This window comes from Salmo trutta, chromosome 28, assembly GCF_901001165.1.
Source record: "Salmo trutta chromosome 28, fSalTru1.1, whole genome shotgun sequence".
NCBI classification, from domain to species: Eukaryota; Metazoa; Chordata; class Actinopteri; order Salmoniformes; family Salmonidae; genus Salmo; species Salmo trutta.
Genome location: NC_042984.1, coordinates 18,552,648 through 18,570,820, shown reverse-complemented (window position 1 = coordinate 18,570,820; position 18,173 = coordinate 18,552,648). Strand labels below are relative to the sequence as shown.

The 18,173-nt window shown below is 41.9% G+C and overlaps 1 protein-coding gene across 3 annotated transcripts; it reads left to right on the top strand.

Annotated features, from left to right (window-relative positions):
* The first annotated feature begins 555 nt into the window (after positions 1-555).
* On the top strand, positions 556-14,338 carry gtsf1 (gametocyte specific factor 1). 3 transcript variants are annotated; one of them, XM_029718938.1, is made up of 8 exons: positions 556-631; positions 917-1,077; positions 10,960-11,066; positions 11,202-11,328; positions 11,433-11,516; positions 11,715-11,778; positions 11,911-11,981; positions 12,143-14,338. In XM_029718938.1, coding segments are annotated over exons 2-8 (552 nt in total). In that variant the 5' UTR covers positions 556-631; positions 917-980; the 3' UTR covers positions 12,145-14,338. The 3 variants fall into 3 exon arrangements, with proteins under 3 accessions (XP_029574798.1, XP_029574796.1, XP_029574797.1); XM_029718936.1 differs by having other exon boundaries at positions 11,911-11,985; XM_029718937.1 differs by having other exon boundaries at positions 571-1,077; positions 11,911-11,985.
* Positions 14,339-18,173: the final 3,835 nt, after the last annotated feature.

Genomic DNA, 18,173 nt, shown 5'->3' with positions numbered 1-18,173 from the left:
TTGAAAACTGAAAATATCCCAGTTCTTCCATGGCCTGCATACTCACCAGACATGTCACACATTTAGCATGTTTGACATGTACCGCCTGTTCCAGTTCCCGCCAATATTCAACAACTTCGCACAGCCATTGAAGAGGAGTGGGACAACATTCCACAGGCCACAATCAACACAGCCTGATCAACTATGTGAATGAGATGTGTCGCACTGCATGAGGCATATGGTGGTCACACCAAGTACTGACTGGTTTTCTGATCCACGCCCCTACCTTTTAAGAATTTGTTCTTATTAACTGACTTGCCTAGTTAAATAAAAGGTTAAATAAAATATTTTGCATATTCCCAGTGAAATACATAGATTAAGTCTAATGAATTTATTTCAATTTACTCATTTCCTTATATGAACTGTAACTAAGTAAAATATTTTAAATTGTTCCGTTTATATTTTTGTTCAGTGTATATTCGCTGAGCGTCACATATGTTGTGGCAACGTGATTGACAGCCAATGACATGGCTGATTGACATTGTAGGACACACCCACTTGATAAAACCATGTTTTGCCGTATTTCAAAGTTGAAGTCAATATCCACTACAGCTGTCTACACGCGCTCTTCCAAGTTCAGTTTACTAAAAAGGTGAATATTGTGGTTATTTTTAAAGGCGTTGCTTGGTTTACTTTTAAAAAATCTGTTTATTGCCAAGAGAAAGGCAACGTTTAAGAGCTATCATTATTATGCAGAATCATTATTTAAACGTTCCTAGCTAGTGAGCTGGCCATGCCACATGTTATTAGCTAGTATCAGGAAAAAAAACTTGGAAACTCAAACTGTAGCCAGCGGTTGAATACATGATCATGGTGGTAACATTGTTAGCTACCTAACGTTATCTGAAAGATAATTTAAGTTTTCACGTGCTACCAGCTTGTTGAGTAAATTAGCTCGGTAACCTGGCTTCAGCGACCACCAGGCCACACTTCGAGGAAAGATGTCTACCATCAGATTTGGATCAACTTGTAGTCCTTCGAAGACTACCCTAGCTGAGACATTGCCACGCTGGAACGATGAGGAGGGGGAGAAGGCTGGTAAGAGTCAAATATACATTGCGTTTTGTATTTCAATCAATTACAATGTTTGATTGTTGGCTGCTAGGGACTTCTCATACTTTGATTCACTTTTCTCTGTCTGCAGTGACCTAATTGTCCTGCACGGATGTGATCAACTGACTATGACAGAGGCTTGAATACTGCACTTGCACCAAATATTTTTTATAACTTAACCAAGATAGACCACAGGTTGTTGTTTCCAATGGGACAAATGAGTCATGGTTGGCAGAGCCAAGCACTCGCTAGCAATATCCCATTCTAGTATGCATCTACATATTTCCGTTAGCGAACGTCTACTGTGAAGTGCGCGTTTACAATAACTCAATTTGCGTTTGTGCTCCTAAACAGCTTGCTTTAAAAAAAAATGTAAAAAACACTTTTGCAAAGGGTAAAGTCTATAATACATAGTCCACTCTGTTTATAACAGATTATAGTTTTTTGAAACAGAACTTTATTGAGATCAAATGTTTAATTGATGAGAATTTGCAGAATGTTGGCCAAAATCCACTGCCTGCCAGTGGGCTTCCTCTCACTACCATATTTGGCAGTGAGTGGAACCGCCAACCGGCGCTTCACGTTTATACATCCTGTGAAATATGTCTCATTGTACTATCTGTGCTAGCAACACCATGTTTGTATTCTTCAATGTTGCTGGAATTACCTAATGTATGCTACAGGAAGGCAACAGGCCTCGGCCTAACTATCCCTTTTTGATTGGATCCATTTGGGCAGTGTGCGAATTACGCAATGACATCCGGGGGTCTCTATTTATGAATTTCATAATAGACGTCATTTAAATAAAACATATTACCTTTTTAAAGTGGCATGAACACAGCCAGTCATGATATTTTCATCTGATTGTCAAATAAATCACTTCAAAAAGTAGGTTCCCTGTGCGTGTTCGTCCACTCCAACATTCCATCATCCAAACTGCTTGTATAGCCAGCCTACTCACGCCATTTGAAGAATGGAAATAGACATCTCTTACAAAACACCAAAAAGTGTGCCCAATGACATTCAGCCATTGCCATTGATTAGGCCTACATTAATTGATGTCTTGCAGACAAATTTATGTATTTTGTAGCCTGGAAAGTCCATAATTCATGAGTTAATGCTTAGTCTTCACATATCGAGGCATAAAACACTACCTTTCTTCCCTTACATTTATCACAGTGTTATGTCATTATTAAGCTTTTAACAATTTACTTGAACTTTGAATTAAACATACTTAAACCCTGTACGAATCATGGATCTTGGAGATCCGGTAAAATGCACTATGTAACAGTGTAACTATGCCTGCGTAATAGAGGTCGACCGGTTAATCGGAATGGCCGATTTAATTAGGGGCGATTTCAAGTTTCCATAACAATCGGTAATCTGCATTTCTGGACACCGATTATGTCCGATTGCATTGCACTCCATGAGGAGACTGCGTGGCAGGCTGACTACCTGTTATGCGAGTGTAGCAAGGAGCCATGGTAAGGTGCTAGCTAGCTAGCTAGCTAGCATTAAACTTATCTTATAAAAACAATGAATCTTAACATAATCGCTAGTTAACTACACATGGTTGATGATATTACTAGTTAATCTAGCTTGTCCTGCGTTGCATATAATCGTTGCGGTGCCTGTTAATTTGTCCTTGAATCATAGCCTACTTCACCAAACAGGTGATTTAACAAGCTGTCGTTGCACCAATGTACCTAACCATAAACATCAATGCCTTTCTTAAAATCAGTACACAAGTATATATTTTTAAACCTGCATATTTAGTTAATATTGCCTGCTAACATAAATTTATTTTAACTAGGGAAATTGTGTCACTTTTCTTGCGTTCTGTGCAAGCAGAGTCAGGGTATATACAGCAGTTTGGGCCGCCTGGCTCGTTGCGAACTATGTGAAGACCATTTCTTCCTAACAAAGACCGTAATTAATTTGCCAGAATTGTACATAATTATGACATAACATTGAAGGTTGTGTAATGTAACAGCAATATTTAGACTCATGGATGCCACCCGTTAGATAAAATACGTAATGGTTCCATATTTCACTGAAAGAATAAACGTTTTGTTTCCGGATTTGACCATATTAATGACCTAAGGCTCATATTTCTGTGTTTATTATATTATAATTAAGTCTATGATTTGATAGAGCAGTCTGACTGAGCGGTGGTAGGCAGCAGCAGGCTCATAAGCATTCATTCAAACAGCACTTTCGTGCATTTGCCAGCAGCTCTTCGCTGTGCTTCAAGCATTGCGCTGTTTATGACTTCAAGCCCATCAACTCCCGAGATTAGGCTGGCAATACTAAAGTACCTATTAGAACATCCAATAGTCAAAGGTATATGAAATACAAGTGGTATAGAGAGAAATAGTCCTATAATAACTACAACCTAAAACTTCTTACCTGGTAATATTGAAGACCCATAGTTAAAAGGAACCACCAGCTTTCATATGTTCTCATGAGCAAGGAACTTAAACGTTAGCTTTCTTACATGGCACATATTGCACTTTTACTTTCTTCTCCAACACTGTTTTTTCATTATTTAAACCAAATTCAACATGTTTCATTTTTTATTTGATACTAAATAGATTTTATTGATGTATTATATTAAGTTAAAATAAGTGTTCATTCAGTATTGTTGTAATTGTGTGTGTGTGTGTGTATATATATATATTTTTTTTTTTAATCGTCCGATTGATCGGTATCGGCTTTTTTTGGTCCTCCAATAATCGGTATCGGCGCTGAAAAATCAGAATCGGTCGACCTCTACTGCGTAACATTTCATTATGTTTCAGCGTGAAAAGTTCTCAAGGGCACACAAATCCAAAATAATGTAGGCCTATGCCATTGCAAAATCGAATGCTTCTAACTGAATTTTAACCTCATCTGAGAGTCACGTTATAGGCCTACTATCCTTAACGTATACCTGTTGGATGGATTGGCTGTGCATTAGTGTTTAACGGTAGGCTAGCTGTCTAGTGTCCCGTGTGGCTCAGTTGGTAGAGCATGGTGTTTGCAACGCCAGGGTTGTGGGTTCGATTCCCACGGGGGGCCAGTACGGGGGAAAAAATATTTTAAAAAATGTATGAAATGTATGCATTCACTACTGTAAGTCGCTCTGGATAAGAGTGTCTGCTAAATGACTAAAATGTAAAAATGTAGTGATATTGTTGACCATCATAAGGGATCATGGCTTTCATCTGTATTCACCTGGTCAGTCTTATGGAAAGAGATGTTAATGTTTTATATACTCTGTGTACAGTGCATTCGGAAAGCATTCAGACCCCCCCCCTTCCCTTTTTCCACATTTTGTTACATTACAGCCTTATTCTAAAATTGATGAAATCTGGGTTTTTTCTCAGTCTACACACAATACCCAATAATGACAAGACAAAAACAGGTTGACATTTTTGCTGATTTATTAAAAATAAACAAATACATTAGATATTCAGGCCCTTTACTCAGTACTTTATAGAAGCACCTTTGTCAGCGATTTACGGCCTCGAGTCTTAGGTATGCACGACAAGCTTGGCACACCTGTATTTGGGGAGTTTTTCCCATTGGGATATGCTTAACACCCCGGCCGTCCTACAATCTAAGCTAGATGCCCTCAATCTCACACAAATCATCAAGGAATTCACCAGGTACAACCCTAAAATCTGTAAACATAGGAACCCTCATGGATATTATCCTGACCAACTTGCCCTCCAAATAAACCTCTGCTGTTTTCAATCAGGATCTCAGCGATCACTGCCTCATTGCCTGCATCCGTTATGGGTCCGCGGTCAAACGACCAGCCCTTATAACTGTCAAACGCTCCCTAAAACACTTCAACGAGGAGGCCTTTCTAATCGACCTGGCCCTGGTATCTTGGAAGGATATTGACCTCGTCTCGTCAGTTGAGGATGCCAGGTTGTTCTTTAAAAGTAATTTGACTGCCCTCGACCAGCACAAAAACATCCTGTGGCGTACTGCACTAGCATCGAATAGTCCACGCTATATGCAACTTGTCAGGGAAGTCAGGAACCAATACACGCAGTCAGTTAAGAAAGCAAAGGGTAGCGTTTTCAAACAGAAATTTGCATCCTGTAGCTCTCACTCCAAAAAGTTCTGGGACACTGTAAAGTCCATGGAGAATAAGAGCATCTTCTCCCAGCTGCCCACTGCACTGAGGCTAGGAAACACTGTCACCACTGATAAATCCACGATAATCGAGAATTTCAATAAGCATTTCTCTACGGCTGGCCGTGCTTTCCTCCTGGCTACCCCAACCCCTGCCAACAGCTCCGCACCTCCCCCAGCTACTTTCCCAAGCCTCCCCAGCTTCTCCTTCACCCAAATCCAGATAGCAGATGTTTTGAAAGAGCTGCAAAACCTGCACCCGTACAAATCAGCTGAGATAGACAATCTGGACCCTCTCTTTCTAAAATTATCCGCCGCCATTGTTGCAACCCCTATTACTAGCCTGTTCAACCGCTCTTTTGTATCGTCCGAGATTCCTGAAGATTGGAAAGCTGCCGAGGTCATCCCCCTCTTCAAAGGGGGAGACACTCTAGACCCAAACTGTTACAGACCTATATCCATCCTGCCCTACCTTTCTAAGGTCTTCAAAAGCCAAGTTAACAAGCAGATCACTGACCATTTCGAATCCCACCGTACCTTCTCTGCTATGCAATCCGGTTTCCGAGCTGGTCACAGGTGCATCTCAGCCACGCTCAAGGTCCTAAACGATATCATAATCGCCATCGATAAAAGACAGTACTGTGCAGCCGTCTTCATCGACCTGGCCATGGCTTTTGACTCTGTCAATTACCGTATTCTTATCGGCAGACTCAGCAGACTGGTTTTTGAAATGACTGCCTCGCCTGGTTCACCAATACTTCTCAGAGTTCAGTGTGTCAAATCGGAGGGCCTGTCATCCACACCTCTGGCAGTCTCTGGGGGTACCACAGGGTTCAATTCTCGGGCCGACTCTTTTCTCTGAATACATCAATGATGACGCTCTTTCTGCGGGTGATTCCTTGGTCCACCTCTACGCAGACGACACCGTTCTGTATACATCTGGCCCTTCTTTGGACACTGTGTTAACAAACCTCCAAACGCACTTCAATGCCATACAGCACTCCTTCCGTGGCCTCCAACTGCTCTTAAACGCTAGTAAAACTAAATGCATGCTCTTCAACCAATCGCTGCCCGACAAGCATCACTACTCTGGACGGTTCTGACTTAGAATATGTGGACAACTACAAATACCTAGGTGTCTGGCTAGACTGTAAACTTTCCTTCCAGACTCTCATTAACTTCTCTAGGATAGGGGCAGTATTTTGACGTCCGGATGAAAGGCGTGCCCAAATTAAACTGCCTGCTTCTCGGGCCCAGAAGGTAGGATATGCATATTAGTAGTAGATGTGGATAGAAAACACTGAAGTTTCTACAACTGTTTGAATGATGTCTGTGAGTATAACAGAACTCATATGGCAGGCAAAAACCTGAGAAAAAATCCAACCAGGAAGTGACTTGTAGTTTTCTATCTAATCCCTATCGAAACTACAGTGTCTGTGGGGTCATTTTGCACTTCCTACGGCTTCCATTGGCTGTCAACAGCCTTTAGAAACATGTTTCATGCGTCTACTGTTACTGGGCAGAGAATAGGAGCTCAGTCGATTAGTGGACTGCCTGGGACCAGTGAGTTGTTTACTGCGTGGGCACGCTGGCGTGCCACTCCTTTTTTTTTCCTCTGTAATGAATATGCTATTGTCCGGTTGGAATATTATCAAAGTTTTATGTTAAAAAGACCCTAAGGATTGATTGTAAACATCGTTTGACATGTTTCTACGAACGGTAATGGAACTATTTGACTTTTCGTCTCTGGTTTTGCGCTCTCGCGTTATGCCTTTGGATTAGTGACCTGAACGCGCGAACAAAACGGAGGTATTTGGACATAAATATGGAGTTTTTCGAACTAAAATAACATTTCTTGTGGGAGTCCTGGGAGTGCATTCCGACGAAGATCAGCAAAGGTAAGGGAAGATTTATAATACTAATTCTGAGTTTAGTTGATTCCAGAACTTGGCGGGTAACTGTATAGCTTGCTTTGATGGCTGAGCTCTGTACTCAGAATATTGAAAAATGTGCTTTCACCCTAAGACTGTTTTAAAATCTGACACAGCGGTTGCATTAAGGAGAAGTGTATCTATAATTCTTTCAATAACTGTTGTAAATTTTATCAACGTTTATGATGAGTATTTTTGTAAATTGATGTGCTCATTCACCGGAGGGTTTTGGTGGGAATACATTTTCTGAACATCACGCGCCAATGTAAAATGGGGTTTATGGATATAAATATGAACTTTATCAAGCAAACATGTATTTTGTAACATTGAGTCCTGGGAGTGTCATCTGATGATAATCAAAAGTTAGTGATTAATTTTAGCTGTATTTATGGTTTTTGTGATGCCTCTCTTTGCTTGGAAAATGGCTGTGTGGTTTTTCTTGTCTCGGCGCTGTCCTAACATAATCTAATTTTATGCTTTCGCCGTAAAGCCTTTTTGAAATCGGACACGGTGGTTGGATTAAGGAGAATCTTATCTTTAAAATGGTGTATAATACTTGTATGTTTGAGAAATTTGAATTATGAGATTTTTGTTGTTTTGAATTTGCCGCCCTGCTATTTCAATGGCTGTTAATAGTGTGTACCGCGGGTGTGTTGCTAGCGTCCCAGATGTCCCAAAGAGGTTTAAGCATCTCCAATCCCAAATTAAATCTAGAATCAGCTTCCTATTTCGCAACAAAGCCTCCTTCACTCATGCTGCCAAACATACCATCGTACCGATCCTCGACTTCGGCGATGTCATTTATCAAATAGCCTCCAACACTCTACTCAACAAATTGGATGCAGTCTATCACAGTGCCATCCGTTTTATCACCAAAGCCCCATATAACACCCAGTACTGCGACCTGTATTCTCTCGTCGGCTGGCCCTCACTACATATTCATCGCCAGACCCACTGGCTCCAGGTCATCAATAAGTCTTTGCTAGGTAAAGCTCCGCCTTATCTCAGCTCACTGGTCACCATAACAACACCCACCCACAGCACACGCTCCAGCAGGTATATCTCACTGGTCATCCCCAAAGCCAACGCCGCCTTTCCTTCCAGTCCTCTGCTGCCAATGACTGGAACGAATTGCAAAAACTCTGAAGTTGGAGACTTATATCTCCCTCACTAACTTTAAGCATCAGCTATCTGAGCAGCTTACCGATCGCTGCAGCTGTACGCCCATCTGTAAATAGCCCACCCAACTACCTACCTCATCCCAATATTGGTTTTATTTACTTTTTTGCACACCAGTATTTCTACTTCCACATCATCATCTGCACATCTATCACTTCAGTGTTAATTTGCTAAATTGTAATTACTTCGCTACTTTGGCCTATTTATTGCCTTACCTCCTTACTCCCTTTGCACGCACTGTATATAGATTTTTCCATTCCATGTTATTGGCTGTACTTTTGTTTATCCTATGTGTAACTCTGTTGTTTTTTGTCACACTGCTTTGCTTTATCTTGGCCAGGTCGCAGTTGTAAATGAGAACTTGTTCTCAACTGGCCTACCTGGTTAAATAAAGGTGAAATAAAAATAAAGGTGTATTTTTGTTGCATTTAGGGGAGCTAACATCTCATTCAGGGTGGCTGAGCCCTGGCTCCCCTGTAATTCGCACCCTGCATTTGGGTAAACCATAATTCTATCCTCCTGATTCCTGTTTACAAGCTAAAATTAAAGCAGGAAGCACCAGTGAATCAATCAATTACAGGACTGTTTTACTAGCACAGACTGGAATATGTTCCGGGAATCCTCCGACGGCATTGAGGAGTACACATCAGTCATTGGTTCATCATTTAGTGCATCGACGACGACGTCCCCACAGTGACCGTACGTACATACCCCAACCAGAAGCCATGGATTACAGGCAACATCCGCACTGAGCTAAAGGCTAGAGCTGCCGCTTTCAAGGAGCGGGACTCTAACCCGGAAGCTTATGAGAAATTCCGCTATTCCCTCCGACGAACCATCAAACAGGCAAAGCATCAATACAGGACTAAGATCGAATCGTACTACACCGGCTCTGACACTCATTCGGATGTGGCAGGGATTGCAAACCATTACAGACTACAAAGGGAAGCACAGCCGAGAGCTGCCCAGTGACACCAACTGGCAAGTGTCTTCACTGACATTTTCAACCTCTCCCTGTCCAAGTCTGTAATACCAACAAGCAGACCACCCTGTGCCCAAGAATACTAAGGTAACCTGCCTAAATGACTACTGACCCGTAGCACTCACGTCTGTAGCCATGAAGTGCTTTGAAAGGCTGGTCATGGCTCACATAAACACCATTATCCCAGAAACCCTAGACCCACTCCACTTTGCATACCGCCCCAACAGATCCACAGATGATGCAATTTATATTGCACTCTACACTGCCCTTTCCCACCTAGACAAAAGGAACACCTATGTGAGAATGTTATTCATTGACTACAGCTCAGCGTTCAACACCATAGTGCCCTCATCAATAAGCTAAGGACACTGGGACTGAACACCTCCCTCTGCAACTGGATCCTGGACTTCCTAATGGGCCGCCCCCAGGTGGTAAGGGTAGGTAACAACACATCCACCACGCTGATCCTCAACACAGGGGCCCCTCAGGGGTGTGTGCTCAGTCCCCTCCTGTACTCCCTATTCGCTCATGACTGCACGGCTAGGCATGACTCCAACACCATCATTAAGTTTGCTGATGTCACAACAGTGGTAGGTCTGATCACCGACAAGACAGCCTATATGGAGGTGGTCAGAGACCTGGCCCTGTGGTGCCAGGACAACAACCTCTCCATCAACGTGATCAAGACAAAGGAGATGATTGTGGACTACAGGAAAAGAGGACCGAGCACTCCCCCATACTCATCGACGGGGCTGTAGTGGTACAGGTTGAGAGATTCAAGTTCCTTGGTGTCCACTTCACCAACAAACTAACATGGTCCAAGACCGTCGTGAAGAGGGCACGACAAAACCTATTCCCCCTCAGGAGACTGAAAAGATTTGGCATGGGTCCTCGGATCCTCTCAAGATTTTACAGCTGCACCATCGAGAGCATCCTGAGTGGTTGCATCACTGACTGGTATTGCAACTGCTCGGCCTCTGACCCCAAGGCACTACAGAGGGTATTGCGAACGGCCCAGTACATCACTGGGGCCAAGCTTCCTGCCATTCAGGACTTCTATACCAGGCAGTGTCAGAGGAAGGCCCTGAAAATTGTCAGACTCCAGCCACCCTAGTCAAAGACTGTTCTCTCTGCTACTGCACTGCAAGCGGTACTGGAGCGCCAAGTCTAGGTCCAAGAGGCCTCCTGAATATCTAATCAAATGGCTACCCAGACTATTTGCATTGCCCCCCTCCCCCTCTTTTACACCGCTATTACTCTCTGTTGTTATCATCTATGCATAGTCACTTTAATAACTCTACCTACATGTACATATTACCTCAACTAACCGGAGCTCCTGCACATTGACTCTGTACCGGTACACCCCTGTATATAGTCTCACTATTGTTATTTCACTGCTGCTCTTTAATTACTTGTTGCTTTTATTTCTTATTCTTACCCGTATTTTTGAAACTGCATTGTTTAGGGGCTCGTAAGTAAGCATTTCACTGTAAGGTCTACACCTGTTCTATTCGGCGCATGTGACTAATAACGTTTGATTTTGAATTGACACCTTGCCTACATTAGTCTACTTTTAGCTCATTCTAACTAAGTCATTTCCTTGGTGTTAACTTGGCTCCATGACATTATTTTCTCTGTTGTCAATAGATCCAGAAGATGCCTGTGATCCTAATAAACTCCTTCAGTGTCCATACGACAAGAACCATCAGATCCGTGCCTGCCGCTTTCCGTACCATCTGATCAAGTGCAGCAAAGTTAGTAGCTATTGGAAGGAATGTTGTTGAAGGCGCAATATGACATTGTGCCATGTCATCTTAAATGTTGCTAATATAGTCAGTTGGTACATGGGAAAACGAGTTATTCAGCTGTCCTCTTGTCCTTTCCTGTAGAACCACCCTAAACTGGCCAGTGAATTAAAAACGTGCCCTTTCAACGCCCGCCACCTGATGCCCAAGCATGAGCTTTCCCACCACATTGCTAACTGTGTTGACAGAATATCTGTGAATGCAGAAGACTGTGAGCTCTTTTTTGTTTTGTTTTACCCATCCTGTATTTTCATTATTCAATGATAAGCCTATTTGCACCCTTTAGTGAGTCTAACCAGGTTCTGTGATTTCCAGTGGGCAGCGCTGAGGTGCAGAGCAAATGGCAGGTCCCTGTTAGCACCTGGACAAACACCAACTGTGATGAGGACTGGGATAAAGGTACTCTCTCACAAACTGCTGATTATGCGTGTGTACTCAAAGCAAAGATGCCATGTATGCATTTATTTGTTTCGCAACTTCTGCACACTCCGTGGACTGATGCAGTGAATGCAACTTTTCAGATATTTTTATGCTGGAGATTTTCCATTGATTTCCATCAGCAGCATTTTATTTAAATGCAGCTTTTTCTTTTTGTAGAAGCAGATATTTCTTCGGTGCCTTTCGTATGGGGAGTGTCCACAAACCTGATCAGTCAGAACAGGTCAGCTGACCACACAAAGTTTGCAGTGGAGTTCATTGCTACTAAATATTATATTTGAAAAAGAGCTGGTTAATATTTTCAAATGTAAAACATAGTTTTAAGTGTAGTCTTTTTTTTTTCTTTTTTTTTTAGGACTGAGCCATGCACTACAAACAATCTTACCCCTGGACTCCGAGCTCCAAGAACTCTGCCCTGGAAAATGTGTAGGTAATGTTTGATTTGTTTTTATGTTACAGCATTCTGTATTTCTTATGGTTTGGCGCCACGCTGTCTTTTCTTGCTGTACTGTCTCACTTAAAAGCTCGTGGCCAGGTGTTCACTTGTCCCTCTTAGGCTCATTGTATTTCTCATTATTTTTGTTCAGGACTGACTAAGGGCAGAATGAATGACAAAAGTTGGAAGTCAAGAGGCTATCTTGCAGTTAAGTTTTATATCATAGATGCATGTTTTATTATCTCACTTTGACTTGATTATGGACATATTTGAGAAAAAATTGACTATTTTGTTTGACTATAAATGCATGCTTTGTAACCTAACCTTAGACATGGTGATTGGGGTTTGTGTCCCCTTTTTTGTTATTAAAAGGCTTTTTTGCAGAAGTGTTTCCCTATACTAACTCTGCATGTAGGCTGTTAATGTACTGTATGTTCCTGATGCCCTAATGCAGATACGAATATATTCTCACTGTATTGCACATATCAGATATCTTCAAGGTGCTCATTATGCTGACTGTAAAGTTGATTTAGCCTCATAATGGATCTTGCTTTGATCTTTTGCTGGGTTTGTTGTATATTATTGGATTTTGGCCTGTAATTACAATTTCTTTTAAGTGAGGTAATGTTCTGTCCTCATGAAGGCTTAAATGTCTACCAATTTGCATGTTGGACACCAGAGAACGGACAGGTTGAAAATGGATTGGGCATTTAAGCAGATTGGACTAGAGTTGGACATTTAATCCTATCTGATAGGCAAAATCCAGATAACTTTCGAAAAACTGGGCCCAACTGATCTCTTGTTAAACCGTCAATACACAATAAATTCATCCACGCAGCTGTTCTTAATTGCAACCGTTAAGGCCATCTCCATAGATGGATTAGCTGACAATGTCACAAACTATGCACGTTCATCAAATGGGGCAGAGTCTATGTTTTGTGATTCTGGATGGCAACAATGACAAGAAGCTACCATTTGGGGAATTGTATTGTAGGTGGTTCGTTTCAGCTTGTATCTTGTTACAATGTTTTGATTGATGCCACCTATATGCTAATATGGCTGAAATTCGCTAGCTAATCAACAACTGTGACAATGTATTTGTGACAAGTGCTGATTGTGCAAAGTTTGTTTTCAATGTTTGTTTAATAATCTAAGCCAACCCTGTCTGTTTTGCTCCATAGTTGCGCATGTGTTGGTTTTGTTGCTAAACAACCAACCGGTCTATTTGGATTAATCAACGTTCTACTACTACTTCTGAGGTGGTAAACAAAGGGTGCGTACTGCCATCTGGAGTGTTGTTTGAACAAGTATAAAGCCAAGTTCGGCGGCTCGAACTGCAGATAGTTGAAGTAGAGGTATTGGGACTAAATTCCAAATGACATAATATGTATGTTCACATTAGCAACGGGAATGTCACGAGCCGGAGGGGGTTTGGGTGACGTTCTTGCTTCGCAGCTCAAATATACCGAACTGGAGACTCCGGGTCTTAAATTCACTGGAGTGCCAGAGAGCGCTCTGGGCGTTTGTAAATTCAGAGCGTTCAGTTCACCCAGGACGCTCTGGCCGAGGAGTAGGGTTGATCCGAGCGTTCTGACATCACAACCACAGTCGATTACCAAGCTAACTGGCTAAAGTTGGCTAGATAAGTTTTACTTCCAGACACAAATGACAGAACTTCACCCTGACCATTTTACTAGCACAGCAGGTTATGCTGTTTTCATGTTATCTAGAGTGTTGGGGGGGAGAAAAATGGGCCAATGCATTAGCAGCAACAGGGTCTGGTCTGCTTAGTTCATTGACTATATATAAAGCAGAAAAAACAGTGAGTGGGACGTCTCGCTTCCTATTCCATCTTGGCTACTGCCACCTGCAGTTATGGAATGTTTGTTCACACATAATTCATTGGCTTATCCCTCTTGATGACCTGGATGGAATTGTGTGGTCCTACCTAAAACGATAGGAGGTCCCACCCAGTTGGCTATGTTAAAATGGTGGAAGTCCTCAATGCAATGTCCACGCCAAAACTGGTTATTTCCAAGTAGGGATCTCTATGGTGTCACCTTAGTCCTGCTGGCTGCCATAGTCTTTGAAGATATGTTTGCCCTCTGGTGGGTATTACCATCGGAACAACTTAGTCCTACTTTTTGAGCAGACTAAGGACGATTTGTTCTATTTGACAATCATTCCATACACCTGAAATAAAATATTTCCTTGTTTACCAAGACAAATCTACTGTGGCAATTTACCCAACACGTTGTATGATTGGAAATTGAATGTTGGTGTAGCCAACTGTTATTTGTTATCTATTTTATGTAATCCATTAAATACAACTGTCTTTAAAATATAATTGTCTGGTATGGTCCTTTATCAAGATGATCGGGGGTAAAATATCCCTGGACTGTCCATATTTGAAATGTGTAACTAATATAACTATATAGCAGGGGTAAGCAACTTTTACCCTACGAGGTCCGGAGCCTGCTGGTTTTCTGTTCTACCTGATAATTCATTCCACCCACCTGGTGGCATAGGTCTAAATCAGTTCCTGATTTTAAAGGGGAACAGTGAATGGCTTCAAGGTCCAGTTGAGTTTGAATTTCTGTATAGTATGTATTTAGCAACGGTGCTTTTATTAGAAGTCACAGTAGGGCTCAACACTTGCCTTTTCTTTGACGTGAGCTATTTGCATGAATGTTACTTTAGACAGGGTATTAGGTAATGATAATGTCATTTGTTTTAAAACTTGCGCGAAAGAGGTTTACTGATATCCCACACATGGGTTGTATTGGTATTCCTGCAGGGATGGTGACACATTCTATAGCATTGGTATAGAGGCTATGAAAAGAAAACATCCCCAATGTTTGACAGTTGAACTTTAAAAGAGATATAAAAGATATATATATTCAAGGAACATACTGAGAACTTAACAATTTGATTTTAAAATGCATATAAAGATGTAAAAAAATGACATTTACTTTATGCATGTCTTTAAACACAAGTAGGGTTACAATCCTACTTTGAAGCAACCATGATCCTATCATGGTCTTTAGACCGTCTCCAGTCTTCTACAAGCAGATTTGATCATACTTTCTCATTTAATTAGAAGATTGCAGCAAAGGAAAAATATGCCAAAAAAATCAGTGAGTGACAATTCGCACAGCACGGCGAAATGCACCACGTGAAGAGGTCATTTTCCTCAGGATGAGACGCACTGAATCCGTTGTTGGTGACAACTGATGCAGCTGCTGAAAGGTTGCAGCGTCCACGCACAGTGTCAAATCCAGAGTGCTCTTCTCTAGACAACGTCCTATTAATTATCTCCCATGCAACAACCATGTTAGTGAAATATATAGATTTTTCTCTCTTCAATATGATTTAACAAACTCTGAAGTTATTCCATCGTTTTCTTTATGCAAGAAGTGAAATGTCAGCTGTTTCATGATGCTCAGAAAATATATTAGATTCTTGAACTCCCAGTGAAGCTTTCCAAAATATGACATTTCAAGAACAACTAAATGACGAGGTTCATTTCATTTTTGAATGACGACAGTCAGAATTTAAGTGAGAAGAATGTCATGGTTCACGATTTCTTGAATTAAAAACTAGACTTCAAAGACTTTCATTGTTTTTGTGTAGTGATGCTCTGCTCTGAGGCTTTTAGGCTCTTAGGTTTCTGACATAAGTATTTTTAAAGGAGACGTGTGTGTGTGTTTGTTTGTTTGCGTGTGCGCCGCCTTGTCCCTTTCTTGGGCTGCCTTTGCATCTCTTCAAGGCCACCTGATGGCACTGTTAATCCATTTGTAGCTGAAAAGTCTATTTAGGTTTACACACAATTCACTGTGTAGAGACAGTTATTGAATTATACTTGACTATGTATGCTGCAAATACATTTAGCATTTTAAAGATGTAATCTTTCATACATATGTTGCTATACAGCAAGACCTACTATAGATTGGTTTTCCCTTGCCACTGATTACTCATGGAATCCATTTCAGCAACTAGCCTAAAGAGATTATAGGGGGATTAGAATTTGGATAAACCTGTCCAGGCTGCTTCCTTTAGGACTTTGGGGATACTGTTGTCTCCCATGGGCAGTTTTTACTTCATATGTCCTTGTTCCACTTGATGGGATTTGGATGTTCCTCAAGCGTCCATGTGAGCAAGCATGAGCAGTATCGGTTACGGTTACGGTTACAGAGCCCCAAGGCCACAAGTGGGGTGTTAATCCTAGAAGGGACTTGCTCTGCCAACACACACTCAGTCGCATCTAAGTGGCATTATTAATTTCATATGATGACTGGCTATTTTTAAAGTGGAGGCTAATATTGGAGGTGTTCAGAGGACTGTGTCTCCTTCCATGTTGCCATCTGGGTTGAGAGAATATGAGTCCCCCTAGGAACATGGTGTACACTTGGAGGAATCGAAGTCATGACTTTCTACTTCCTTTTACAGTTGGATCCAATGCATTTGTGTGATTCTCGTAGTGAAATACCCTTTTTGTTGCATTGTTTGAGCTGCTAAAATGATAGTTATGTAGACCTATGTCCTACAATATGTGGACAGGAAACTCCAATAAACGTTCCTTATGGCCTGGAAACTACTTGATGGTCATTGGTTTAGACACATGGGTTAGGATTCCCTTGGCCTACACATACATTGCATTCAGAAAGTATTCAGACCCCCCTTTGTCCACATTTTGTTACGTTACAGCCTTATTCTAAAATGGATTAAAGAAAAAAAATCAATCTACACACAATACCCCATAGTGACGAAGTGAGAACAGGTTTTTAGATATTTTTGCAAATGTATTAAAAATAAAAAAGGATACCTAATTTACACAAGTATTCAGGCTGTATCTCATCCGGCCATGATTGGGAGTCCCATAGGGCGGCGCACAATTGGCTCAGCGTCTTCCGGGGTAGGCCGTCATTCTAAATAATAATTTGTTCTTAATTGATTTGCCTAGTTTAAATAAAATAAAAAATATATAAATTCAGACCCTTACTATAAGGCTTGAAATTGGGCTCAGGTGCATCCTGTTTCCATTGATCATCCTTGATGTTTCTACAACTCGATTGGAGTCCACCTGTGGTAAAATCAATTGATTTAATTTGATTTAGACAGGCGTGTGCCTTTCCAATGTCCCACCGTTGACAGTGCATGCCAGAGCAAAAACCATGCCATGAGGTTGAAGGAATTGTTCATAGAGCTCCGAGACAGGATTGTGTCGGCACATATCTGGGAGGCGTACCAAAAAAATGTCTGCGGCATTGAAGGTCCCCAAGAACACAATGGCCTCCATCATTCTTAAATGGAAGAAGTTTGGAACCACCAAGACTCTTCCTAGAGCTGGCCACCCGGCCAAACTGAGCAATCGGGAGAAGGGCCTTGGTCAGGGAGGTGACCAAGAACCTGATGGAGCTCTGTCAGAGTGACCAGAGTTCCTCTGTGGAGATGGGAGAACGTTCCAGAAGGACAACCACCTCTGCAGCACTCCACCAATCAGGCCTTTATGGTAGAGTGGCCAGATGGAAGCCACTCTTCACTAAAAGGCACATGACAGTCCGCATGGTGGTGGCATCTTCATGCTGTGGCAATGTTTTTTCAACGGCAGGGACTGGGAGACTAGTCAGGATCGAGGGAAAGCTGAACTGAGCAAAGTACAGAGACTTCCTTGATGTAAACCTGCTCCAGAGCGCTCATGACCTCCGACTGGGGCAAAGGTTCACCTTCCAACAGAACCATGACCCTAAGCACACAGCCAAGACAAGGCTGGAGTGGCTTCAGGACAAGTCTTTAAGTGGCCTAGCCAGAGCCCGGACTTGAAAATGATCGAACATCTCTGGAGAGACCTGAAAATAGCTGTGAAGTGATGCTCCCCATCCAACCTGACAGAACTTGAGAGGACCTGCAGAGAAGAATGGTAAAAACTCCCCAAATACAGGTGTGCCAAGCTTCTAGCGTCATACCCAAGAAGACTCAAGTTTGTAATTTGCTGCCAAAGGTGCATCAACAAAGTACTTATGTATGGGACCACTCAGCCGTCATACCGCTCAGGAAGGAGACGCGTTCTGTCTCCTAGAGATGAACGTACTTTGGTGCGAAAAGTGCACATCAATCCCAGAACAACAGCAAAGGACCTTGTGAAGATGCTGGAGGAAACCAGTACAAAAGTATCTATATCC

Excerpts from the sequence above, each read along its gene's own strand:
- gtsf1 (XM_029718936.1), top strand. The coding sequence starts at position 981 with ATGTCTACCATCAGATTTGGATCAACTTGTAGTCCTTCGAAGACTACC. Across the intron at positions 11,329-11,432 it reads ATCTGTGAATGCAGAAGACT|TGGGCAGCGCTGAGGTGCAG; the intron begins GTGAGCTCTTTT and ends TGTGATTTCCAG. Across the intron at positions 11,779-11,910 it reads AACCTGATCAGTCAGAACAG|GACTGAGCCATGCACTACAA; the intron begins GTCAGCTGACCA and ends TTTTTTTTTTAG.